A 26,994-nucleotide genomic window follows, 5' to 3' on the forward strand; every position below is an offset into this window, starting at 1 on the left:
CGCACTACCTGATTTCCATTTCCAAGAAGGCATTTTTGAATATGGAATCACCCTAAGCCCACGCTTTCTTAGAAACAAACTGATTTTCAAAGTTCAGGATTTTATAATGCAATTCTAATTACTTGTGATGTATCTCACAATTAGTCACATATGGGAACATGTTTAAAAACCACTGTCCTATAAGTAGAGTTCAAATGCAATCAATCACACACACTCAAGCCTCACATCCTCATCATTGCCTACTTCTCCAACCTCATCTTCCAACACTCCAGCTCCAGACTCTGGTCTGAAACAACAACCAGCTTGTAATTTCTCATACTTATCATGCCATTTTATATTTTTATGTCTATAACCAACAGTTCATCTACATGCTGTTACCTTTCTCACCAACTCCAATCTTGTTTTTCATGAATATTTATCCAGTCATCAAAACTGTAGGCCACTGTCTCAAGTACAGCTTCGTTCTTTATATACCTACATTACTCAAGTATATTACACTGAACAATAGCCATATGTGCACATCCCATTGGCTCCCACCCCCGGTACAACTGAGCTTCTCCAGATCTTGTTCCCCATAATACTAGCAAAGAATAACTTACATTCAAGATTTTTAATAACACACCACTCCCTTGAACATGGACAATGTTTGGTACATATTCAAATAAGCACATTTTCACTATTGGTCTCTGTGCCAACATAAAAGCCTAAGATTTCTCAACTGCTCATTTAGATCTGCACCCTTATCTGTAACATTAAAGAAACTAGTTCATTTAAGAAACAAAGACGATGAGCTCTTAGCTTTAAATATTTGACATAGAGTGAGGTGGGGAAGGCAATGACCATTTGTACTCTTAGGAGAGGTTGAGGTATTCCCCAATCATCTTCTGTAGGGTTTTAGACCACTGTCCTCTGAGTGTAAGAATTGGACTCTAAATCCAACCATGCTACTTACTGGTGTGCATAATCAGGCAAATCACTTGGCCTCTTTGAAATCAGTTTGTTTGGTTTTTTTTTTTTTTTTTTTTTTTTTGTAATCTATACAGGAAGATGACAACTACTAGATTAACTTATTTTAAAATTCTTTTTCCACCACCCAATTCCATGGCCTGTCTAATATTTCAGAACATCACAAAACGTTTATGATTTCATCATCTCCCTGCTTTTCTTTCAGAGCTATACCTGCCTATGCCAACCCAGTGCTGGTTCACACTGGCTCAGATAAAAAACTTAGTACTTCTTCATAATCTATTAAAATTTCAACCTCCAATCCATAGGTGAATAGGAAACACCTGACTGATTATTTCCAGAAAGGTGACTGTTAAAGGTTTCTGCTCTTTAAAGTTCATTTGGGTCAGCACACACCATGCTTCTATTGAGGGCTTCTCTAGTGGTCTTTCCCCACTCAGCACCCAGTTTTCCTACTCTAGCTCTTGCTCTTCTTGCTTTCTCTTCTTTCTTCACTACTGTCTGGTCTTTTCTTATAAACAAAATAATGATGTCTTTTTCTCATGCAGATTGGGTCCCTATTCTTTCCCTTATCCTTCCTTTACAATGCTTGTAAGAGTCTCACCTATCCTAAGTCATTTTATTGAGATACTTTCCCCAAAATGACTTCAGATGCCAGGGCTAAGACAACCAAATGTTTTCCAACAATCTCTTCCTTTTTCCTTCCCAAATGTCAGAGCCAGAACAAATCAGAGTTCTACCCCAACATTTTTATTTTAAAGATGATGGATGCTTGAAGGAGTTTAATGACTTGTCTGAGATAAATGAGAAAATCAAAAGCAAATCGAAAACCTCCATCCCACATTTTGGGCTCATTTCAACTCAATATTTTCCTTATCAACAAGTACTTCTTTTAAAAGTAAATATCTGGTCTCCTGGCCTAGCTGAGACCCGTGAATCAGTTTTATAAATCGGAGGATACAGAAAGAGATGGATAAGGTCTGCTCTCATTTACCTCAGCACATGTGATCAGTATCTTCCTCTTTGACTAATGTATGCTTCACTATTTAAAGTTGATCTCCAGCATGGTCTTGCTTGTGAATCTTTGTGCAGTGCTCAGAAAAGTAAAAGAATCTAATCGCTTCTCGGCCTTTTGGCTAAGATCAAGTGTAGAAAAGTAAAAGAATCTGAATTTTGTAATTATGGTAATTCTCCATGAAAACTGTATTAGAGTGGGTTATGCAGAGGTATTTTTATTCAGAAATTGCAATGAAAAAGGATATGGATGCTCTTGGTTTGCAAAAAATCAAGCCAGATCTTTCCTCATTCACAAATTCTCAACATACAGAGCTTTTGGTAAAAATATAAAAATAACTGCCTAAGAAAAATAATGACAAAGATTTTTTTCTGCCAAAATCACCACCTATGCTCTGCTCTCTAAAACTTCCAAAGGGTTATCCCTGGATCTAAGACTACTAAAGTCTCCTGTTGCTATTAGGGACTTTCCAACTCCCTTAACAATTTAATGCTGTGATTCTGGAACATAAAGAAGTTAAGAAACTTTCTAGTTCTCCAGGGTTTGATTCTCCAAGTTCCATGTACTAATTGGGAACCAAAAAAATGAGGTGAAAAAAATTTTAATTAATTCAAGTTATCTGGGCCAATAAGAGACCTGATTGCTGAGCAGCCTTTGTGCAAGTAGAATTGTAGGAGACTATTTGTGTATTGGAAAGTATCCTGATAAGTGCAAGTATGTGGCAAGGTCAAGATTTATTTTTTACTATGTGCACACTATTTGACTCAACATGAGTACTGCAAAGCTCCCTTCCCCACTGGATTGCATTGTTACTTTTGACATAAACTAATTGATATCTTGTTCTGTTCCACTAGTCTATTCTTCTTATCCTTGAACCAATACTACATTGTCTTTTTAGCTATAGCTCTATAAATCTTGATTTTGGTCCTCTAAATTATTTCTTCTTTATGGGTGGTTGGTTGGTGTTGGTATTTGTATATATATTTGGCTTATCAATTTTCACAATATACCTGCTGGAATTTTGATTGAGATAGCCTTGAACCTTCTAAATTTCAATTTAGAGAGAACTGACATCTTTATACTATTGTATCTTCTAATTCATTAACTAGGTATTTTTAAATTTCTCTCAATGTTGGGGCACCTGGGTGGCTCAGTCAGTTGAGCGTCCAACTTTGGCTTAGGTCATTATCTCGGTCTGTGAGTTCGAGCCCCGCGTCCGGCGCTGTGCTGACAGCTCAGAGCCTGGAGCCTGCTTGGGATTCTGTGTCTCCCTTTCTCTCTGCCCCTCCTCCGCTCATGCTCTGTCTCTCTCTCTCTCTGTCAAAAATAAATAAGTTAAATTTTTTTTTAATTCCTCTCAATGTTTTATTGATTTTTCTTGCACAAATGTCTTGTACATATTATACATTTATTCATATATTTTTTGTTTTTTGATGCTATTATAAATTGTGCTTTAATTCTATTTTCTACTTTCTTGTTATTGTTATGTAATGATTTTTCTATGCTAAAGTTATATTTAGCAATCTTGGTAAATTCACTTTTTTTGTAATAATTTCTTAAATTTTTAATTAAAATATAGTTGAAATTAAATTCACTTATTAATTCCAATATTTTTAAACCATTTTAGTGTTCTACATACATATAGTATCATTCATAAATAGTGACAGATTTGTGTTCATTATTTATATCATTTATCATTATTTTTAGTACTGATTATTAATTCTGGTACTATTATAGTAGTATATTCGGGAGCTGAAACAAATAAGGTAAAATGAAACAATTCTGATTGAAAATGTACTGGTGCTTTAAAATGGCTATGAACTATTTAAAACTAGATTTTAGATATCTTAAAAATTAATATTCCTCTTGTATCACAAACAAGCAGATTGTAGAAGAAAAAACATTTCTATTTCCAAAATACTATAGCAAATATAAAGTCCATTTTCTTAGTACAGGTACAAATGAGCTTGCAGGAATCCTGTAAAATGTATTTCTAATGATTTCAGTAAACAGAACTGAAGAGAATAAAAATAAATTAAAAAGGGGCATCTTGGTGGCTCACTTGGTTAAGTGTCCAACTTCAGCTCAGGTCATGATCTCACAAGTTCATGAGTTGAGCCCTGCGTCAGGCTCTATGCTGACAGCTCAGAGCTTGAAGCCTACTTTGGTTTCTGTGTGTCCCTCTCTCTGCCCCTCCCTCGTTTATGCTTTGTCTCTGTCTCTCAAAAAGTGAATAAATGTTAGAAAATATTTAAAAATAAATAAATTAATTAATTAATTAAAATAAAAAACATCTGTCACTCTCTGATGTCTAATAAATGTAAATCAAATTAAGAAACTTCAGAGTAGATTGTAGAAAACATCATTATAATAGAATATCTGGATAGATCTTATCTGGCCACTAGATCTGCAATATGGGCAAATTCTCAGACAGAATTACTTATGACTAGGTGATGGAGGCCCAAGACCTTAGTAGAAAGCTTCACATATTTTAGCTCAGACCAAGGTCAATTGTCCTGATGATTTTATATCCCAAGTTACTTTCTGCCTGAGGTCCAATTAATGGGCCTTCACATGTCATATTCCTTATTTAAAAACTTAAAAGTGGAAAAAAAGGCACTTGAGGATAAAACTATTTCCAGAAAAGATAAGAAACTGCTCTGAACTATATTGAATCAGTGTTGTTTATGATAGGATGGCAGGCCTTCTAACTAGATCTAAACATTTAAAACTAAGCATACCTATACTTCTCAATAAGTATGGGTATTAATTTATTAAACATTCTACCAAAATTTCAATGGCAATTTTCAATTGCAATTGGCAACTGCAATAGCAGCTAAATGCTTGACATATTTTATATTTCAGACCAATATTTTCTATGAGTATCAGGCAAGATATAGATACAAATCTGTCTAGAGTAATCCTTTTATTGACACATAGGGAAATTTGGCCAAAAAAAATTATTTACTTGTAGCCTTAGCTGATCTTTCCTCAGGATTCATTTCATGTGGAGGACATAGTTTCCAGAGTTTCCCCAGAGTCGCAAGGTAACCTAAAAAAGGCAGTTAATAGCCCATTCATAGGCCTTTAGAAACTTCTAAAGTCAAGGTATTTCATGGATGTGATAACACAAGATTATATTAAATAAGTACATTTTCCCCTGGCTTATTAAATCCCAGAAATTAAATTTCCCCAATCTAGTGGAGAGTAGAAAGTATGGCTTTAATGTCAGTCTTTTCAGTCATGGTAAACACATTCTGACATTTTCAAGCTACCTCAGAATTCATGGAATCACAAATGATATCTCGTTTTTGAAGATTTCTAATTATTTATCCTTTAAAATAATAGGAAAGTCTATCATGGCCTTAAAAGGTCATTAGCAAGGAGAATATCAAGGATGTTTTATAAAAGAATGTCTCTAAGCAATGAAAGGTACAAATAGAACAAATGAAAATCTATGTGCAAATTTATCTTAAGAGAACTGTTGAATCTGTAAGCAATGATAGTGAATAGGAAAGAATTTGAAATTGTTCCTATTTGCCTGTAGATATTACTTCATTATATTTTAATATTTAATGTTAAAGGCAAGTACGAGACTAAAGTTTCCAAGGTTTGGAAGAATTCTCTTTACATCTTCCTCACCTCATTCGAGGCAAAGCCAATAAAAGTGATCTTCTGATGAAAAAGCTAATATTCCAATGGGAAAACCAGAATTGCTTTGTTTTGGACCCTCATTCCTTTGTTATTCAATGATCACATATCATTTTACATAAATTGCTTGCTAGTCCCTCCATAATAAAAAAGGACAATTTTTATAAACAGATTATACAGTTTTACTATCCTAACAAGGAACTATCAGAAATAAGAAAAACTCTAGTGAATTTTTGCCTGATAGGAAGTCCACAAATCCATATAAAGTTACCATTATGGGTGTATATTAAGCAATTTTTCAGTGACAACTGAAATCTAATGGAGTGTCTCCAAACTCAATGGAAGAACCACCCATTTAATTTGATGACTACTTGAAAGCATTTCACTTGCACTGATAGGATGTGTCCATGCTGTCCACCTCAGGACACTGCCATCACAATGCTATGATCTGCTATTCCCATCACTTCCCTGAAATCTGATGCTCTTCCTGCTTCTAATAGGTGCTGCTATTTAAGGTGCCTATACAGTAGGTCATCCACGCTAGGACACTTGACATTGAAAGAGTATACTGTTACTAATTACACCAGGGAAACTGATGTTAAGTAGACTAGTTCTGAGCAAAGGACACATATGGTCACCATTCCAAGGTTGGTTCTATTAGGGCCAACATGTTCCAAAGACATAAGATGTTTCACTAAAAAAACCCCAACCAACCAAACAAAAAAACAAAACAAAAAACAGGCATTGTTTTCTTTGTTCCCTGGCTGACAGCAAGTACTTAAGCTTTGGTCTGAACCTGAAGTCTCCCAAGGTCCAGATATAAATTCATGGGGTCAGGCTGGGGAAATAATCTCTGGGAAGATACCATGCTACTCTGGGACTCAGGGTGGTAACAAATTTAAGATATAATGCTTTTTTTAATTTTTTTTATGTTTATTTATTTTTGAGAGAGACAGAGACAGAATGCGAGTGGGTTAGGGGCAGAGAGAGAGGGAGACACAGAATCCAAAACAGGCTTCAGGCTCCAAGCTGTCAGCACAGAGCCCCATACTGGGCTCGAATGACCTGAGCTGAAGTTGGACGCTCAACCGACTGAGCCACCCAGGCGGCACCCCTTAAAATATAATTCTTAAATAAGAAACAGTGAACCCTATTAACATAACAGGTGACCAGAGCCTAGGGGAGAGACGGATGATAAGGAATCTTTACGAAAGCTCATGGTAGAGGTTAGGAAGTGTGAGATCTGAAGTCTAATTAGGGTTATTCTTTTTTCCTTTTCTGCATTGTCATTCCTTTGTATCTTCCTCAAATCTTCAGTTAGTAAATAGAAGCCCAGAGCTAGCTATAGTTCAGAGAATGAAGGGAATGTAAATCCATGCATGGGATGACACAAACTGGATCAAAATGACATCAGCATTGATGACATTGAAGAACAGGCAGAAATGACTGGTCCTGAAGCCTAAATAGTGGTATGAAACAAGAGATCAGCCACAACCAGTAGTCTCTAAACACTTTCATTTAGTCACCCTTCCGTTATTCTGTCCCCCTCTGAATAGCACATCATTCTCTCCTAAGAAAGCCAACTAAAGTTTACAAATTGCTAGTCTGTCTGCCCCCTAAGCATTTTCCAAGGAAGGGCCAATCTGCAATATGGTCATTCCACTTTCTGGGCAGCTGCACAATGACCAAGTCTAAATCCAACAAAGTCAGGAAACCATGAATCAGTGAAACGACTCTGGTGCTTTTTTAAAATCTTACTTTGTATAAACTGGGTTCTAGCCAGCTTCTCACTGATCATGATGATGAAAGAAAGTAATGCAAAGGAGTGACAAACAGTGTGTGTGTGTGTGTGTGTGTGTGTGTGTGTGTGTGTGTATATATATATATATATATATATATATACACAAACAGTATATATATGATATACATATATGACTGTTCTGGAAAGAAATTCCCAAGAACTCCATCTTGGGAATAAATATATTTGATGTAAATCAGGATGTGAACGTGTTATACAAAACCTCTATTGTGGTTTGTCAATCAAATATTTCATGACCTCCTTGAGTATGCTGACAGCTTGTGGTCTTAGACAAATGTTGGCTCAGTATATCCTAAGAGCTTTGCATATTGGAGAAATTTAAAACATTTTATTCCCGATGTAGTTTCAGAAAACACACCATTCCAAGAAGTCACTTAGGTCTTAGGTCTTTTTGTTGTTGTTGTCATTAGTTACTTAGTTAGTTAGTTAGTTAGTTAGATATAGGATCTTGGAAGGATATAGAACTTGTGGTTCTCTCAAATTTCTTGAGGGATATTCACAGAAAATAATTACTTCCTACTATCATTACTAAGAAAGCTAAAAGATTCAAGAAGACAGAGAGAAGTAGAATGACAATGAAATAAAGGAGCCATTTCTTTTTGTGATGTGGTGTGCTATAAAATGCTCACTGCTGCCTCTTTCTGAACTGTAAGGGGAAAATGAATCTCTGTTTTACAATTAAAAGTAAACATAAGATTAAAAAAATTAAAAGATTAAAATAGAAAAACAATAATATTTTAAAATCTAAATAAAAAGTAACAAGTAATGTAGGATTTTAAGCAGTGTTTAAAAAGATAAAGCAATCAAACAAAAGAATAAAACCAAGTAACTTAATGTCTTAAAATTTTTTTTAATTCTAAAGAAAACATAAGCTAAATTACCTAAATTTAAATAAAAAATTCTGGGAATAATATGTCAGGTTAAGAAAAAAAGAGATGTAATATTAAACATTACAATCTAATATTAATATTTAAAGTGTGAAATTTAGATAAGAAGAAATAAAATGATAAAAGTAAATGTTTTTAAAGCTTAACATTCCCATAACAGAGGAATGAAATATAAATCCCAGATAAGGATCAAATGTAAAAACCATCTAAAGGTATATCCACCATTCCATAATAACAGATTCCTCCTGGATCAGCAACATATCATGGATAGAGAGTCAGTGGTACAAAGGAAAAGATACAGTTCTACCTTTATCCGTGGTTATTTACTTTTAATTTTCAAACAGCTTCAAAAGTCAGTTATTTAACTCCAGGTCTAAAGCAGTAAGATCCCATATATCATAAGGTGTTTGGAAAAAAAGACTGTCAAAGTAGATATGTTGAAATTAAAAATATTAATAATTTAATGCCTCATAGGTGGAGATGAACAAAAAGTTAAAAAAACAATTATTATACTAGAACCAAAAGGTTTAATATTATACAGCTACCCAGACAGAGGATAATCAGCATTACATATTTAAATAGATTCCAAGTAAATCAGATTCTTTTAGTAATTACAGTATTGTAAATTCATAATTTTAGCTGAGTTTAAAAATCTGATGCCAGTTTTAATTGTGCCTTGTAGGGATACAGGAGTACTGATGCAAAGGGGCACTTGTACCCCAATGTTTATAGCAGCACTTTCAACAATAGCCAAATTATGGACAGAGCCTAAATGTCCATCAACTGATGAATGGATAAAGAAACTGTGGTTTATATACACAATGGAGTACTACGTGACAATGAGAAAGAATGAAATATGGTCCCTTGTAGCAACATGGATGGAACTGGAGAGTGTGATGCTAAGTGAAATAAGCCATACAGAGAAAGACAGATACCATATGTTTTCACTCTTATTTGGATCCTGAGAAACTTAACAGAAACCCATGGGGGAAGGGAAGGAAAAAAAAAAAAAAAAGAGGTTAGAGTGGGAGAGAGCCAAAGCATAAGAGACTGTTAAAAACTGAGAACAAACTGAGGGTTGATGGGGGGTGGGAGGGAGGGGAGGGTGGGTGATGGGTATTGAAGAGGGCATCTTTTGGAATGAGCACTGGGTGTTGTATGGAAACCAATTTGACAATAAATTTCATAAAAAAATTAAAAAAAATAAAATAAATTTTGCCTTGTAAAGAAAGTAAGAAAATATGAAATTGGTTTTGAAAATAATCTTATCAAAAAACATTTTATTTTTTTAATATGAAATTTATTGTTGGAGTACTGATGCATAGGGGCACTTGTACCCCAATGTTTATAGCAGCACTTTCAACAATAGCTAAATTATGGAAAGAGCCTAAATGTCCACCAACAGATGAATGGATAAAGAAATTGTGGTTTAGGGGCGCCTGGGTGGCTCAGTCGGTTAAGCGACCGACTTCGGCTCAGGTCATGATCTCGCGGTCTGTGGGTTCAAGCCCCGCATCGGGCTCTGTGCTGACAGCTCAGAACCTGGAGTCTGTTTCAGATTCTATGTTTCCCTCTTCCTCTGACCCTCCCCTGTTCATGCTCTGTCTCTCCTTGTCTCAAAAATAAATAAATGTTAAAAAAAAAAAAGAAATTGTGGTTTATATAACAATGTAATACTGCGTGGCAATGAGAAAGAATGAAATATGGCCTTTTGTAGCAGCATGGATGGAACTGGAGAGTGTTACGCTAAGTGAAATAAGTCATACAGAGAAAGATAGATACCATATGTTTTCAAAAAACATTTTAAAGGTTTTAATACAAGTGTAACATTCTCCTGTCTGGAAATCTCTCTCACTATTACACTACCCCTCTACTTGCCCTCTTAATCAAGCTCTTCAACAATAAAAACAATTGCTGACTCCTAAAACGTAGGCATTTATTTACTTATTTTCATTATACACTGCACCAAAAAATATTAGAGCTTGAGAGATTTGAGAGATGAATTTGACACAGCAGTAAGAACCTATCTGTTTAGCCCTTTACTTTGTCTAATTGATTTCCACAATGTGATTACAAAAATTATGTGTCCCTTTCCCATTTACTTGTTAAACATACTTCTTCTCAGTAAGTGTTTTACTGCCTCCTTAACATCTTTGTTCCTAAGACTGTATATTAAAGGATTCATCATAGGAGTTACAATCCCATAGAACAGGGATATAAGTTTGTCAGTAGCATCCAAGTCCTCTGAATTAAGTGTCTCTTTAGACTTGGGCTTCATGTACATAAAGAGAATGGTTCCATAGAATATTATCACCACAGTCAGATGGGCTGAGCACGTGGAGAAAACTTTGCTTCTCCCCTCAGAAGAGCGAATTTTGAGGATGCTGACAATGATTAATGTGTAAGAGATAATGATTAATAACAGTGGTGTCAATATAAACAGTGTTGTGGCCACGAGCATGATGAACTCGTTGCCTGAGATGTCAGCACAGGCCAGTTTCATGATAGCCAGAATTTCACAGGAGAGATGATTGATGACATTATTCCCACAGAAAGGCAACTGTACTACAAATGCGGTTTGTACTGCAGAGTTGATGACTCCTATGATCCAGGACCCAGCTGCCATGGGCACATAGGAATCCTTGCTCATGATGACAGGATATCTTAGAGGGTTGCAGATAGCCACATACCGGTCAAAGGCCATCATGCCCAGGAGCACACACTCTGTTGTCCCCATGGCCAAGCCGAGGAACATCTGTATTGCACAGCCAGAGAAGGATATGGTCTTTCTTTCTGAGAGGAAGCTCACCAGAATGGAGGGAATGGAGGTAGTGGTGTAGCAGATGTCCAAGAAGGAGAGGTTCCCCAGGAAGAAGTACATAGGGGTGTGAAGGTGGGAGTCCCAGATGCTGATTAAAATAAGGGTGCCATTGCCCAGAAGGATGACAACATACATTATTAAGATTAGTGCAAAAAAGAGTAGCTCAAGCCTTGGGTAATCAGAAAGCCCCTTTAGAAAGAATTCCACCAGAATGGTTTGATTTTCCCATTCCATTCTACTGTTTCTCTTTTACCTGTAAGACATTAAAATTTGTTAAAACAAAATGTGTATCTTATTATGATTACTTTCAAATGTGTACCGATTTACAAGTACCCCTCTTCTCAGAGGGGAAAAATTTTTTTAAGGAAAAGACTAAAGAAAAAAAGAAGTAAACCATGTGAACCAAAGCATGGCAAGTTATGAAGAAAGAGGGGGAAGGGAAGAGGAAACTAACATGTTTTATGTTACATGAAATATGTCATGTAATTTACTTAATTTCATCACAGTGCTAAGTGACAGAGATATTATTATCCACAATTTAGATAAAGTGTAAATATTAAGTGAACTTGACCAAAGGTAAATATATATCAGAGCTAAGTAAGATTCAAACCTAAGTCTTCTTTCCTGAAGCCTGGGATTTTTGTTGTATTTATCATCACATATGTAAACTTGAGGTTATAATAAAAACTTAGCATTGTATTTCATGTGTAACTGAACAATAAACCATTTTTATTGGCTACACACCACCACACAATAAATCAATGATCTTGTCACTCCTTGAAATTATAATGTTATGTTTACTATCTGTTTTAACCATAGCATGTAAACTTTATAAAGATAGATACTTTTCTTATTTACTTCCACAGTCCAGTATCTATAGTGAAGTGGACACAGAGATAGATGTTCAAAAATATTTGTTTAGTTAAGGAATAAAATGAAAGACAAAATATTTCTCACTCTGTGTCAATCCTCTACTAATTGCTTGCTTTATGCATTACCTAATTCAGTCTGAATAACAACCCTATTAGTCAGTTACTGTTACTAGCATCATCATCTTTATTTATAAACAGAGGAGGAAAATAAAGCACAGAAAAATTAAGTAATTTGCTTAAGATCAAAGTCATGTAGCTAAAAAAATGGTAGAATGAAGAGTTAATCCCAAGCCATATGGTTGCAGAGTATAAATTCTTAATTATTCAATTTCTAGAGAACTTGGCTTATAGACTAGAATACTAATTGACAATACTAATGTTTCAAGAGAACTATCAGACCAAAACAGGGATTATTCAGAAAGAAGCAATATTTCAAAATGGAGATTTGAGAGTTCATTTGATACTTTATGTTTCACTACAAATGTGTTGTCATACAACATTTAACACTTCCAATCTGTGATTTCCCTTGTGAGAAATTCTTTCTCCTTTCTCCTTTTTCCTTACTATTCTTTTTTTTTTTTTTTTTTAATATATGAAATTTACTGTCAAATTGGTTTCCATACAACCCCCAGTGCTCATCCCAAAAGGTGCCCTCCTCAATACCCATCACCCACCCTACCCTCCCTCCCACCCTGCCCTCCCTCCCACCCCCCATCAACCCTCAGTTTGTTCTCAGTTTTTAACAGTCTCTTATGCTTTGGCTCTCTCCCACTCTAACCTCTTTTTTTTTTTTTTTTTTCTTTCCTTCCCCCTCCCCCATGGGTTTCTGTTATGTTTCTCAGGATCCACATAAGAGTGAAACCATATGGTATCTGTCTTTCTCTGTATGGCTTATTTCACTTAGCATCACATTCTCCAGTTCCATCCATGTTGCTACAAAAGGCCATATTTCATTTTTTCTCATTGCCACGTAGTATTCCATTGTGTATATAAACCACAATTTCTTTATCCATTCATCAGTTGATGGACATTTAGGCTCTTTCCATAATTTGGCTATTGTTGAGAGTGCTGCTATAAACATTGGGGTACAGGTGCCCCTATGCATCAGTACTCCTGTATCCCTTGGATAAATTCCTAGCAGTGCTATTGCTGGGTCATAGGGTAGGTCTATTTTTAATTTTCTGAGGAACCTCCACACTGCTTTCCAGAGCGGCTGCACCAATTTGCATTCCCACCAACAGTGCAAGAGGGTTCCTGTTTCTCCACATCCTCTCCAGCATCTATAGTCTCCTGATTTCTTCATTTTGGCCACTCTGACTGGCGTGAGGTGGTATCTGAGTGTGGTTTTGATTTGTATTTCCCTGATAAGGAGCGACGCTGAGCATCTTTTCATGTGCCTGTTGGCCATCCGGATGTCTTCTTTAGAGAAGTGTCTATTCATGTTTTCTGCCCATTTCTTCACTGGGTTATTTGTTTTTCGGGTGTGGAGTTTGATGAGCTCTTTATAGATTTTGGATACTAGCCCTTTGTCCGATGTGTCATTTGCAAATATCTTTTCCCATTCCGTTTTTCCTTACTATTCTTACGTAATATTTTTTCTTATTCATCTCACAAGGCATTTTCCTATAATACAGGTATTCTCAAAAAAGCTGGGGGGTGGGGGCTTTTGGATAGATTTATCCTTCTCACTTTTTTTTCCCTGTTTTATTAACTTAAGTTTTGTTTGTAAATATTTTAAACTTACTTGGAATTTTCTATTTCCAGGATATAAGAACTAAATTCATTGAAGTTTCCTCTTTCTTCTCTATTGCTACCTCTAATTAATGTTCTTAAAATACTTTCATGAGATTGTTCATGAGATGTTCTCTTCATTGGCTTCTAGGTAATTTTTCCCTTTCCTTCTTTAAACCAAGAATTACCCAAATGTGTGTTTCTTGCATAACTAGTCATTAGATATTTGTGTTTGACTTTGTTATTTATTTCCAACTTTATTTAATTATGAAAAGAGAACATGACCTATGGAGACTTGGGCAGCCAATTACTTGATCCATGTTGTAAATTGTATGAATTCTCTTGGAGAAAGACATATGGTTTTATATGGATACACAATACATGCATACATCTATACATATAATCAAGTTTACTTAATATATTATTCAAATATTTCAAATAATTATTTTCTGACATCTATATTTAATAAATTCTATTCAAAAATTTTAAGTACATGTATTTTAAGTATATGTATCCTATATATGTAGGATTTTTATATGTTTAGCTTCTGTATTGGTTATGGCTGATAATCTTTACAAATTGTGAATGTTATTAATTGACCGTTCTCATGTTTTGTGCTTTAAATTCCACTTTTAGCATATTGCTATTACACTCCTGCTTTCTTTTAGTTTGCTTTTGCCTGCTCTTTGTGCATTCCTTTATTTTCAATTCTTCCATTTCGTTTTGTTAAGTACACTACTTATAAGTAACGTATATCTGGGTTTAAATTTTTAATCTCTTTTTATAGTGTCTTTTATGAGAATATCAAGTCCAATCTCTTTAAAATATAAATATTAATGTATTTTATTTTTTTCTTTCCATATACTTTATTTTTGTTACTTACTTATTTTGCATTTTTGTATTTTCTTTTTTTCCCACTTCCTTATTTTGCTGGCTAGTTGTCATTCACTATTTATCTTCATTAACTTGAACACTCTACTCAATTTTACCAATCCATAAGTGGATATGTTCTCAAGTCTTTTGCCCATCTAACGTTATGAATTACTTTGCTCTGAGGCTAGGGTCCATCTTCTCATTTTCAGGCCATAATTAGTCTCCTTGGGATCACCCAAAACCCAATTTGATTTTCCTATTCTAAACTCCTCTTTGCCCTAGCTTTTAAAATTATTTAATTTTTTAGAAGATTTCCATCTTATAGAATTTGTCATACTTTTCTGGGTTAGGTCTCAAACCACTTGAGACCCCCAAGGGTATTATGCACACAGGGGTCCTTTGAATAGTGAAGATTATATGCACCCCTGTAAAAAAATCATCTGTCAAAGTCATTGTTCCATTAGCTATCCCCATGCTACATGATATTCTAACAAACACATTCCATACCACTGTCAAGCACACAGACTTTGGAGGCAAACTTAGGTCAAACACTATCTCTGCCTCTTAACTAGATGGCCTGGGCAGGTTTTTGATCATCACCATCCCTCACTACAGGATGAAGATAAAAACACCTATATCATATTATTTGTTGATATGACTACATGAGCTGGTGCATATAATCAATTAGCACAACAGTGGTTCCCATTGTCAGTGGTTTCCTTCATGCTTCTCCGTTCATTTCTTCCTTCTGTTAGAGTCATCTGCATCTCTTTATCTCTTTATCATTTCTTTATCAAGTACATGTAGCTTAAAAGCTAATCAGATCACACACAATGTTCTGACAAATGGTATTATTTCATCCTACATACAGATCCTAATACACTTTATCACAGTCAGCCCAATCTTCTGGACACCAGAAAATTAGGTGCCAAAATGGCAAAAATCATCTCAAGCTCTGCCTTATATCAAATTCAATTCCCTCTATAAAAAGATAGGGTTGTAGTAAGGTACCAGTGTGTTCCTTGTCTTAAAACACATGACTAACTTTTTTGACTAAGACTATTTTAACATTTTTAGCAAGCCTCTTGACATAAAAAGGAAAAGGAAAAGGAAAAGCTACTCACTTTTACAATTATAACCTAATGATCGAAAAGCAGATATTCAAAATAGTCCCCAATACTGCATGCAAACATACTAGAATAATGCCCAAGCAGGTGTCTTTCTGGCTATGCATTGCTTTGGTAAATTTTCTTTTTCAGTTCACAAAATGATAATGTTCAGTTTCTTTAAAAAACTCCAAATTGGTCATAGGATCCTCCTCATATGTTATCTCTGTATAAAGGGGCCCTGGAACACAGTTCACCTGGTTCTTAAGTGACTGAACCAAATGGAACTGAGCTGTTGCTAGAGGACCAGCGATGACTTGTTTCCCAAAGAACACATAGTCTACTGTACACCCTATAGTAAGCCTCAATTCGCTCAAGTAAATAACAGTGTCCAAATACTATGTAACACACTAAAAAGCTGAACATTAATAAAAAGTAACTCATCCTGCTGGGCAAATTCCTTCCAGTTGGTTGTGCAGTGGTCTCTGCATACAGAACTGCTCTTTTGGTCTCATAGCTCTTTTCTCCCCACCACATCGCAGTCACTAGACCCTTAAATTCCCTTTCTAACACTCAATCTCTCAATGAGAAAAACATCTCATGTTCAAAATTGACACTTTTAAACCATCAGTCCAACTCCTACTTATCGATGATAAGTTTGTTTCCTGTCTTTGCAGTAACTTACCTTCAAACCAGAGACTGCCTGTCTCTCTAGGTTGCAGCAACAGATGATTTTGTCCTGCTTTTCTACTTGCAGCCAATCTTCATGACTCCACATTAGTAGCTGAGCCTCCAAAGACGCAGCTACTAGTGAGTAATCATTTGGCCATAGAAACTCACTGAGTGTTTGACATTTATAGACACATGACTGTTACAGGTGTGAATACAAAGATAAATTCTGCTAGTTCAGACAAAGCACCATTAGATTCCTCTAGTTCGAAATAGGAAGGAAATTGATACTTAACCATACATTTTAGGAATGGGGCAATTTCCCCATAAAGCCCAGGCTAAAACACTGCCCCATTGTGGACCACAGATATCTAAAGAATCTGCTCCATGCTTTAGGACACAATTTAAGTGTTCTTAAAGACCTCTCTAAACCTCTATGGGCAACTTTAAATTGCCTCATAAATGAAATATGTATAAAACATGAGACTTCAGAAATAAAGCCCTGAAGACCTAATTACAAGAGGCCCATTACTCTGTTTCACACAAAAATCATAAAGAGGCTCATGTACAGTCATCAAAATTTCCCCAACTGAATTCTCTCTCAATCTTTCAATCTCTTTTTCTCTCTCTCACACACATACAAACATACACACATGAAACCATTTGGGAAGTATAGATTATTAACCATACAATTTTATGTTTACTTTATGATTTAGTTTATAATAAAAGTTGACTTTCTGAATGAACATATTACATTGTAAATATTCAAAAAGTAATACACAGGTTTTGTATACAGGACATTTTTTTTGGAAGTAGGAAGAAGGTAAAAAGAAGGTTAGACAAGGAAAGAAAAGATATATTCAGGTAATATATAAAGGCTTAAAAAACAAAGCTGAAAATAAATTATAATTAAACAACCTAGTGATAACCATAGTTCAGAAAGGAGCCTGATCTTCATTATAAAACAATAAAATAACTCAAGACAAAATCATTTCCTCCTGTGAGGAGCCAATGAGGCACCTTAAGGCTGGATACTTTTGAATGATCTTTTTCCTTTTTATTTTTTAATTTATTTTTAACAAAATAAGTTCAAATTCCTATGTTAAGGTAGAATTCTAGAAGTGAACTGATGGGTCAAAATCAATGAGTATTTTTATGAAGCTAAAAAATAATATTAATTTATTCTCCCACTATTAATACAGCGATTTTCTCTTATTCTTATCATCACTGGATGTTGTCAATAGTTTAGAGGTTTTTTCATCATCTAAATGGCTTAAAATAGTATCTCATCATGGCTTTAAATGGAATCTTTAACTACTAGAAATATTTAACTTTTGTGTGTGTGTCTTAAATAGGTGCATTTTCTTTTATATGTGTTAAGTACTCATAGCTTCTACCCTTATTTCTATTGGTGTTTTATATTTTCTAATAACCTCTGTTTACATGGCATTTGTTGCATACCTACTCAATGAAGTTGGTTGTAAGAATCTCTGTGAATATAAAAATGTTCAAGGTGCAGTCTCTACCTGTCCTACAGGTAATGAGAAAATATCCATGTAATCAGATGATTTCAATAAGAGGGGGTAATGCTGCAATTAAAATGATAGTAAGGCGTGCCTCAGTGGCTCAGTCAGTTAAGTGTCCAACTCTTGATTTGTACTCAAGTCATGCATGATCTCACAGTCATGAGCCCCAGGGGCTGAGCCCCAGGTAGGGCTTTGCACTGGGAGCAGGGCCTGCTTGAGATTCTCTATCTCTCTCTCCCTTCACTCCTTCCCTACTCTTTCCCTCAAAATAAATATTAATTAATTAATTAATTAAAATGATTGTTTAGTGTGCTATGGAGGTGTAAGTGACAAGTAACTCAGGATCAAGTCATACTTGCCAGGAGAGGTGATACATGAACTGATTCTTAATTTGTGAGTGAGATTTTGAGAGGTAAAAAATACGAGGAAGGACATCCGGGAAGAAGAAACAATAACACCACGGTATAAGACAAGAAATGCATGATGAAGGCAGGAAAATAAAAATAACACAGCATCATAAGAATATAAATAGAGAGGCATATGGGGGCTGGTGGAAGATGAAACCAAACAGACCAAAGCAAAGAGAACCTCATATACCATATGTAGCAATCAGGGATTTAGTTACAAATGGTAGAATACACACTGGATGGAAAGAAATTATTTCATTTACTATTATTAAATAATAGTATGGGAGTGTTTCCATACAGTAATTTCTTCACAGAATTGTTAGGAAATTTATGTTTTCCAAGTCACAAAATTCTGATTAACTGAGAATTGGAAAAATGGGAATATCTTTCAAAATAAATTTCCTAAATGGAAAACCCTGCAGAAGCTCAAGTATTAAGGAAAGAATTATCAGTATTATAGTGATAAGGTATGTAACCAGCAAATGTGAGCATATGGGTACATCAAGAAAGGTGACTGACCTTTCTTTTCTTCAGAAATTTATTCTACAACCCTAAGAAGGGAAAAACCATCTTCCTCTTCTCGTATGAGGACAAAATGCGTATTAAAATTTCTACTTTCAGGCACCTGGGTGGCTCAGTCAGTTAAGCCTCTGACTTCGGCTCAGGTCATGATCTCACGGTCAGTGAGTTCGAGTCCAACATCAGGTTCTGTGCTGACAGCTCAGAGCCTGGAGCCTGCTTCAGATTCTGTGTCTCCCTCTCTCTGCCCCTCCCCTGTTTGCACTCTCTCTCTCTCAAAAATAAAATAAAAACATAAAAAAAATTGTTTTAATTAAAAAAGTTTCTACTTTCGGGGCACCTGGGTGGCTCAGTTGGTTGAGCATCCAATTCAACTCACGTCATGATCCCACAGTTCATGAATTTGAGCCTTACACCGGGCACACTGCTGTCAGCACAGAGCCCACTTCAAATCCTCTGTCCCCTTCTCTCTCTCTGCTCCTCCCCCACTTGTGCTCATTCTTTCTCTCTCTCAAAATTTAATAAAATATTTGAAAAAAATAAAATAAAATGTCTGCTTCTTTAATTAAGTTTCTATCAAACATTTGTAAGTCTAATATAAGACTAGGCCCTAGGTTAGTCATCCTCCAGAGCTTGTGGAAACAGTTGGATTTAAGCTTTGAGAAAAAAACTAAAGTAGAGTTGGATATCGAACACGGCCTGTGAGGCAAACACAAAATCTTTAACTCTAAAGGTTTTCCACCTACCTGGAATTCTTCAGGAAATAAAAGTCCTTTGAGTCTGTGTATGGAAACTAATAAGTTTTTGTTTGTTTGTTTGTTTATTTATTTTGAGAGAGAGAGAGAGTACCCAAGCTGGGGAGGGGCAGAGAGAGAGGGAGAGAGAGAATTGCAAGCACACTTTGTGCTGTCAGCACACAGCCCATTGCAGGGCTCCAGCTCAGGAAGTGGGAGAGGAGACCTGAGCTGAAATCAAGAGTCTGATGCTTAACCAAGTGAGCCACCCAAACACCCCACTAATAGGTTTTTACAGCCTATTTCACTAGGGTGTGATTCTAATACATCAATAGTCTCAACCTTTGCCATCAGATTTAATCTGTGAATATCTATGATGGAAGCTAAAGGGACTTAAATAGAGTTCATGACTGTTTGATATTCCTGCCACTAAAATTAAAAACTGAACTTGGAAAAGTGACATTAATACACCCCAAAATACCACAAGCATTTAACTCTTATTTGCCTATGTAAAATATGTTAATCCCCAACATCCTCTAACTTTACTGTTCCATCAATATAAAATTTATCCAGCATAATGGATTTCCTAGAATGTGGCTTACTCGTGAACATACTTTCTCATTCCTGTTGGCTTGTAAATTAGAAATGTTCTTCAGATAGAGTAAAAATTTGAGGAGGAAGCCAAGCAAAATCAAGATAATATCACATCCTGTGTGACATCCCCCCAAATCTACTTAGATCACTAAGGTGATAAAGCTATTAGTAACAGAGACAAGACATCAATGCAGGTCCACACTAAAAATCAAGAACTTAGATATTCTTCTAAGTTTTGGAAAAGCATTGGAATGATCTCAGGGTATCAAAGAAATCAGCTTTCTTCTAAATGGGCATGGATATGATGCCATCTAACCCAACACTTGTCCACATTACTTTCTAGACCAGTGGACTGATTTTCCAACCCAGTTTTAATTTTGCAAAATTTTCTTTATGCTAGAGCTAACATGTAAGCTGAAACAAAAAAAGAAGATAAAATAAGGACTTTCTGATTGATTGCATAGGCTCCATCCTTAAGGCATTTACCTGTTTCCCTCAATAGTCCCAAATGCTCGCATGCTTAGTTCCACAGGAAACATTCTAAATACTGAACAAGAAAATAGTATCCAAAAGTCTTCGGAGGATTTTGAGATTAATGTGAAACTATGTCACAAGGCTCTCCACTGGAGAATGTGGGTGCAGTTTGGGGGATTTTCTGTTTTGTTTTTCTCACAACAGAGAACTTACTTATTTTGAAAGATTTGATGAAATAATGTGTATGAAATAGGACTATGTATAAAGGTGAACATAAAAAGACATATAATACCCAATTCCAATATTGAGGTATGTACAGAACACAAAATATATTGTTAAATACTTGAAAGCCATCTCCTAGAGTTAGAGTAATAAGTGATCTCTTTATTTTCTTCATCCTATGTCCTGTATCTTGCAAATTCTCTATAGTGAGCATGACATAATATTGAAATGCTGTATGTCATCATAAAAATTGTTGAGTAATATGTGAAAGTTCAAAACAAGAAAAAGTAACCAAAATTCCAACATAATTCTAAGCCTTTAACAATGCCCAATGTATTCACAATTCAATCATCTTTTCCATTCACTTGCTAAAGAAACTTCTGTTAAATAGATGTTTCACTGTCTCCTTTACATCCTTGTTTCTGAGACTGTAGATTAAAGGATTCATCATGGGAGTCATCACTCCATAGAACATGGATATCAATTTGTCAGTGGCATCCAAGTCCTCTGAATTAAGTGTCTCTTTAGACTTGGGCTTCATGTACATGAAGAGAATGGTTCCATAGAATATTATCACCACAATCAGGTGGGCTGAGCAGGTGGAGAAAGCTTTGCTTCTCCCCTCAGAAGTACGGATCTTCAGGATGCTAGAGATGATTAATGAGTAAGATATGACAATCAAAAGCAGGGGCATCAGTGTGAACAATGTCGTGGCCACAACCATGATGAACTCGTTGCCTGAGATGTCAGCACAGGCCAGTTTCATGACAGCCAGAATTTCACAAGAGAAATGATTGATGTTATTCCTACAGAAGTTCAATTGTATCACAAATGCAGTTTGCACTGCAGAGTTGATAACCCCAGCAAACCAGGACCCAGCTGCCATGGACACATAGGAATCCTTGCTCATGATGACAGGGTATCTTAGAGGGTTGCAGATAGCCACATACCGGTCAAAGGCCATCATGCCCAGGAGCACACACTCTGTTGTCCCCATGGCCATGCCAAGGAACATCTGTATTGCACAGCCAGAGAAGGATATGGTCTTTCTTTCTGAGAGGAAGTTTACCATAGTGGAGGGAATGGAGGTGGTGGTGTAGCAGATGTCCAAGAAGGAGAGGTTCCCCAGGAAGAAGTACATAGGGGTGTGAAGGTGGGGGTCCCAGATGCTGATTAAAATAAGGGTGCCATTGCCCAGAAGGATGACAACATACATTATTAAGATTAGTGCAAAAAAGAGTAGCTCAAGCCTTGGGTAATCAGAAAGCCCCTTTAAAAAGAATTCCACCAGAATGGTTTGATTTTCCCATTCCATTGTACTTTTTCTTACCTGTAAGAATTCAAAGAATTTTTTTAACATAATGATTTATTTATTATGGTAAGTCCAAGTTCACCAATGCACATATATAAAAATTTGCCATGAACCCAATGAGAAGAAGGAAGAAAGAAAACAGAGAAGGGGAAGAAGGGAGAAGAGGTAAAGAAGTGAAATAAACAACATCAGAAGAGAAGTATGAAGGAGAATCTGTTGTATCAACCACTCTGGGCCAGGAATTTGTGAGGTTTATTCACACATTACCTCACTGAAACTCCACAATATGACCATTTCAGAAATAAGAAATTTAAGTTAACCAAACAGAATTTAAGCCTAAAGTCATATAATTAATATGTACCAAATCCTAGGCCCAAATTCAACTCTGCTTGTGGTCCCTAATTATCTGAAATATTTTATGAACTCTAAAAGCAGTATGGAATGCATTATATCAGAGATTTGATTAGTTAACTTGCAAAGGCAGTCTAGCTCCTTGTCGGGAATATTTAATAATAACCCACTTCATACCAAAACATTGAATGAAGTGTGCTAATGTGATGGGACAAAAGTCAACAATAAACCCAATCAGTGTTTCTTGACTGCCTGATTGCCCAAAAAACAAGTACAACTCATGCAAAACCCAATTATCTGAAGTCTTCTTGTTCCAATGCAAATATCTTTTTTTATGGGAGATAGAACAAAATTTTAGTAATTATCAATAGTAAAATATATAGTAAAAGTGATTTTCTCTCTTTTAGTGTATAGTTCTATGAATTTTAAAATATGTATGGATTCATGTAACTATCCCTATAATAAGAACACAGAACTTGTCTTTCACCCTAAAAATTCCCTTGTGTCCCTTTTTAGTCACCCCTTTTACCACTCATATCCTGCAAAGATTAATATGCTTTTCATCCTATAGTTTTATCTCTTCCAGAAAGTCATACAAAAAAGGAATCATAAGAGCCATTGGTCTCTGGCTTCTTTCTCTTAGCATAAAGCCTCTGAGCTTCAAGCTTCATCCAACTTGTTATTTCTGAGTATTCCATGGTATGGATACACTAGAGTTTGTTTAATTATATGCTGAAAGACATTTGAGTTGTTTCCAGTTCTTGACAATTATGAATAGAGCTGTTAAAAAAATTATACCCAGATTTTTATGTGAACATAAGTTTTCATTTTCCTAGGGTAAATATCAGATTGGCATAGTGGATAATGAATCATGCATTTTTAAGTTTATAAGAAACTGCCAGCTCTCCAGAGTAGCTGTATCATTTTTGCATTCCCACCAGAAATGTATGTGAGTTATAGTTGCTTCTCATCCTCATCAACACTTAGTAGTGTGTGTGTGTGTGTGTGTGTGTGTGTGTGTTTTACACATTCTAATAGGTATGTAGTGATATTTCATCATGCTTTTAATTTGCATTCCCTAATGACTAATATTTGGGGTTTTTTTTGGCCATCCTTACATTCTCTTTAGTAAAGTGTCATTCACATCTTTTGCCCATTTTTAATTGGATTGTTCATTTTCACATTATTGAGTTTTGAGAGTTCTTTGTACACTTTGGCTACAAATAATTTATTGGATAGATGACTTGCATATATTGTCAACAAGTCTGTGACTTGTCTTCTCATTTTATTAATGCAAAAAACTCTTCATTGCCACCTTAACCAGGTGATTTCTCAGGGAAATATTCCCTGCCATTCAGCCAGGGATCAGACACAGTCTTTGTATCCAAAGAGCTGGTGTCATAAAGTCTCAGGCTATTTCCTTTCATTTTTCTTCATAAATAGCACCCCCCACACACACACACACACAAATTTTCTTTTTCATGGAAACAGAATCCATTGAAAAGGCTCTAATTCACTCAAACAAAAAGTACCTAACATGTAGAACATTGCTCCTTATTCAGGAATCTTGGCATGAGTTTTGGGTCTGAATCCTCTGAATCTATTTCAACTGGCATCTAATTACATGTATTTGCTTTTGGTCATCATTGGGGTACGACTTTCTTCCTATTTTTGCCCTGTCCTCAATCAACTTCATCTTTTATGGATTCTTTTATACCTGAAAGATGCATGTGTCTTTTATTTAGTCCCAGATTCACCTTTTTATTGCTAGCCAGCAAAATCCCAATTCCTTGGTAAATGATTACTAAGAAGCAATTTCACTCTGAAAGGTCACTTTGTCTATTGAAATAAACATGTCTTTTTTTAATGAAACTGAGATTTTTACTGACATGCAGATGTGCATTAGAGTTAGTGTTTCTACAAAAAAGTTCCATGAACAATAGAAAACTTCCAATATGAAGTCACAGGATGTTAAAAATATTACAACACAAGAAAAACAACTACACCCTCGAAGCCCCAACCACAGAACAGAGTAAGCAGCTACCAAGTTTGAAGGGAAACATGCTCTGAGATGGCATTCACCATAGACAGGAAGGGGCTCAAAACACCACCTAAGAAGAGGGTGAGGGACAAGGCTGTGCTGCAGAAATACCTACAGGGAATCCGTCTACGGCTTCCCCAGATTTGCCTCTTCCCAACCCTACCCTACTTTGGTAAAAGCTGTAGATTCAGTCCACATTACTCCACTCAGTCCTCACTGAAAAGTTCTTGTCAGTGCCCTGGATCAGTAAGAGGCCTGAGTCTTTGTGCAGAACACATAGACAGAGATTTTATATGTTTTCTGTATGCATTAAGCCTGTCTATGGCCAGCAATGACCTCAGGGCTAGCATCCCACATCTATGTCCTTTCTGCTTACAAGGTCAGTTACTAGCTATCTGACCTTGGGCAATTAACTTCTGTGTCTCGATATCCTCACCTTTAATTAATAGTCTCATTGTGGTGTTCTTGGGAGAATAAATAAAATAGCGCATATAAGGCACCTCGCATATAGTAAACACTATTTTGGTTTTCTTCATATTTCTTGACTTACTCTTTTTTCTAATTCTTTTACATGCCAATCCCAAGTTTCATGCTCCTACAAGAGTCACTTCAAATTTTTATCAATGAGACCTATTCAGGTATCTGGTCTCTCAACCTAACAACATACTAATTTTCATCACATACATGAAAATTTTCATGACATGGATGCATGTTACACCAATCTCTAGTCACTTTGTAACAGAGTGTTATGCCACTATAGCAAAGGCCAGCACCATTTAGAACCAGACACTCAGGTTAACATTTTTAAAGAAAGCCTATTTTAGTTCATTCATATGAAAGTTAAATGTGTGTGTGTGTGTGTGTGTGTGTGTGTGTGTGTCAAGTATCATGTATAAAGTTACCATAGGAATATACCATCAACAATAACAAAAACTTACAACTATTTAAAACGATTCCCAAGATATTCATATAAACATAACAATGAAATTCAAAATGCTTTCACCTTAGCTAAGGGCTCATTGCTCCTCTTCATTTACTTTTTACACAAATTTAATATGTATTTAGAACGAATAATAAGATTTTCCAAATAGCACCTCCAGTGAGAGAGTTCAGGAAAGGAATTGTCAGTCTTTTCATGATTAGCACCGGATAAACATTTGCTAAACAGAATCAAATTGGTGCTATGAGAAAAAATGGAAAACTGTTACATAATCAGAACTTCGGTGACACAAGCTTAGTTTATATTCTATATGAAGAATGCAAATCTGCTTCCTATTGTATAGTACCTCACTGGACCAGTGGGAAATGATACCATTAGACAGGTAAGCACTACTAAAACCATGAACCCAGAAACTATATTCTGGCTAAATGAATTTTTATTCCCAGTAAGATAAATTCTACATCTAAATATCCATCTTTTTTATGGATATTCAAATTGTTATTTGAACATGTGTTTTAATTTTGTCTCCATTTTTCCATTATATCAAAGAAAATCCTCTTGGAACTTTTTCCTTCCTATTCTGTAAAGACTCTTTATAGTAAGAAATAGTCTGTCCCCCAAACACATGGCTTATTTCAACTCAGTTCATTCGACAGACATCCCCTTAGATTTGTGTTATTAGTATGTTTTCAGCAATTACCTCTAAATGGAAGATTGATTCACCTCCTAGGTTGCAATGCACAGCAGATTATTTTGCTTGATCTTCTATTTGCAGCCAATTGTACAAAATTTTCCATGAGGTTGATGAATATCTGAAGGTATCACCACTGAGGAACCATAATGTCACAGGCCTTGTGGTCTGGAAAACATTGATGGCAAAGGTACTATTTCAAATGGTTGTAAAAACTTCTATACATTACAGCCAAATATGATTGATTACAAAGGGAATGTATTTTGGATGTGCTAGTTCAAAAGTAAGATAAAAATAAATATTTGAGACCATGGAAGATTTCATTTGCCCTTCAAGCCAAGGTGAAAACACTGCCCTAAGATGAAGACTCAGGAAATTATCTAAAGAATTTTCTCCAGGCTCAGGAAGGCAATTTAAATATTTCTTGCTCTAAGGGACTTATACACTTTTCTAAGCCATAGCTTTAAATTGCTTCAGGAGAAAGACATTCAAAACTTTTGAAAACTTCAAGAATAATCCCCTAAAGGCCTAATTATATTACATTTATACTGTATTACAAATAGCCAATCCAGAGTCTTGAGGATGTGTCTTATCCCATTCTTTTTATCATATACTGATGAAATGCTTAATCCAAATATACCCCAGGGTTCTTGTTCATACCGCTGTTCAACCTACCATATCTTACTGATAATATAGTAGAAAGACCTCTTGGTAATGTATAGCTACATTACCTCTTGGTTATTAACAGTAAGAGTAAAAACTTATAAATTTCT

The 26,994-nt window shown here is 35.6% G+C and overlaps 2 protein-coding genes and 1 non-coding gene across 4 annotated transcripts in view; 1 reads left to right on the forward strand and 2 right to left on the reverse strand.

Annotated features, from left to right (window-relative positions):
• The first annotated feature begins 2,082 nt into the window (after positions 1-2,082).
• Positions 2,083-2,271, forward strand: LOC125928232 (U2 spliceosomal RNA). The gene has a single exon (XR_007459600.1). It is a non-coding gene; the product is annotated as a U2 spliceosomal RNA (small nuclear RNA).
• Positions 2,272-10,282: 8,011 nt separating this feature from the next.
• Positions 10,283-11,409, reverse strand: LOC125926336 (olfactory receptor 13C2). The gene has a single exon (XM_049635673.1). It carries the CDS (start codon positions 11,391-11,393, stop codon positions 10,437-10,439), a length of 957 nt encoding a protein of 318 aa, XP_049491630.1. The 5' UTR covers positions 11,394-11,409; the 3' UTR covers positions 10,283-10,436.
• A 9,580-nt stretch (positions 11,410-20,989) lies between these two features.
• Positions 20,990-26,994, reverse strand: part of LOC125926342 (olfactory receptor 13C9) — a 229,643-nt gene continuing 223,638 nt past the window's right edge. For both annotated transcript variants that reach the window (XM_049635685.1, XM_049635693.1), the window contains 2 exons: positions 26,231-26,389; positions 20,990-22,216 (listed from right to left, as the gene is read on the reverse strand). In XM_049635685.1, the coding sequence (XP_049491642.1) occupies positions 21,248-22,201 (954 nt within the window). In that variant the 5' untranslated portion in view covers positions 22,202-22,216; positions 26,231-26,389 and the 3' untranslated portion in view covers positions 20,990-21,247. The remainder of the gene's footprint in view (positions 22,217-26,230; positions 26,390-26,994) is intronic.

This window comes from Panthera uncia, chromosome D4 (genome assembly GCF_023721935.1).
Source record: "Panthera uncia isolate 11264 chromosome D4, Puncia_PCG_1.0, whole genome shotgun sequence".
Classification (NCBI taxonomy): Eukaryota; Metazoa; Chordata; class Mammalia; order Carnivora; family Felidae; genus Panthera; species Panthera uncia.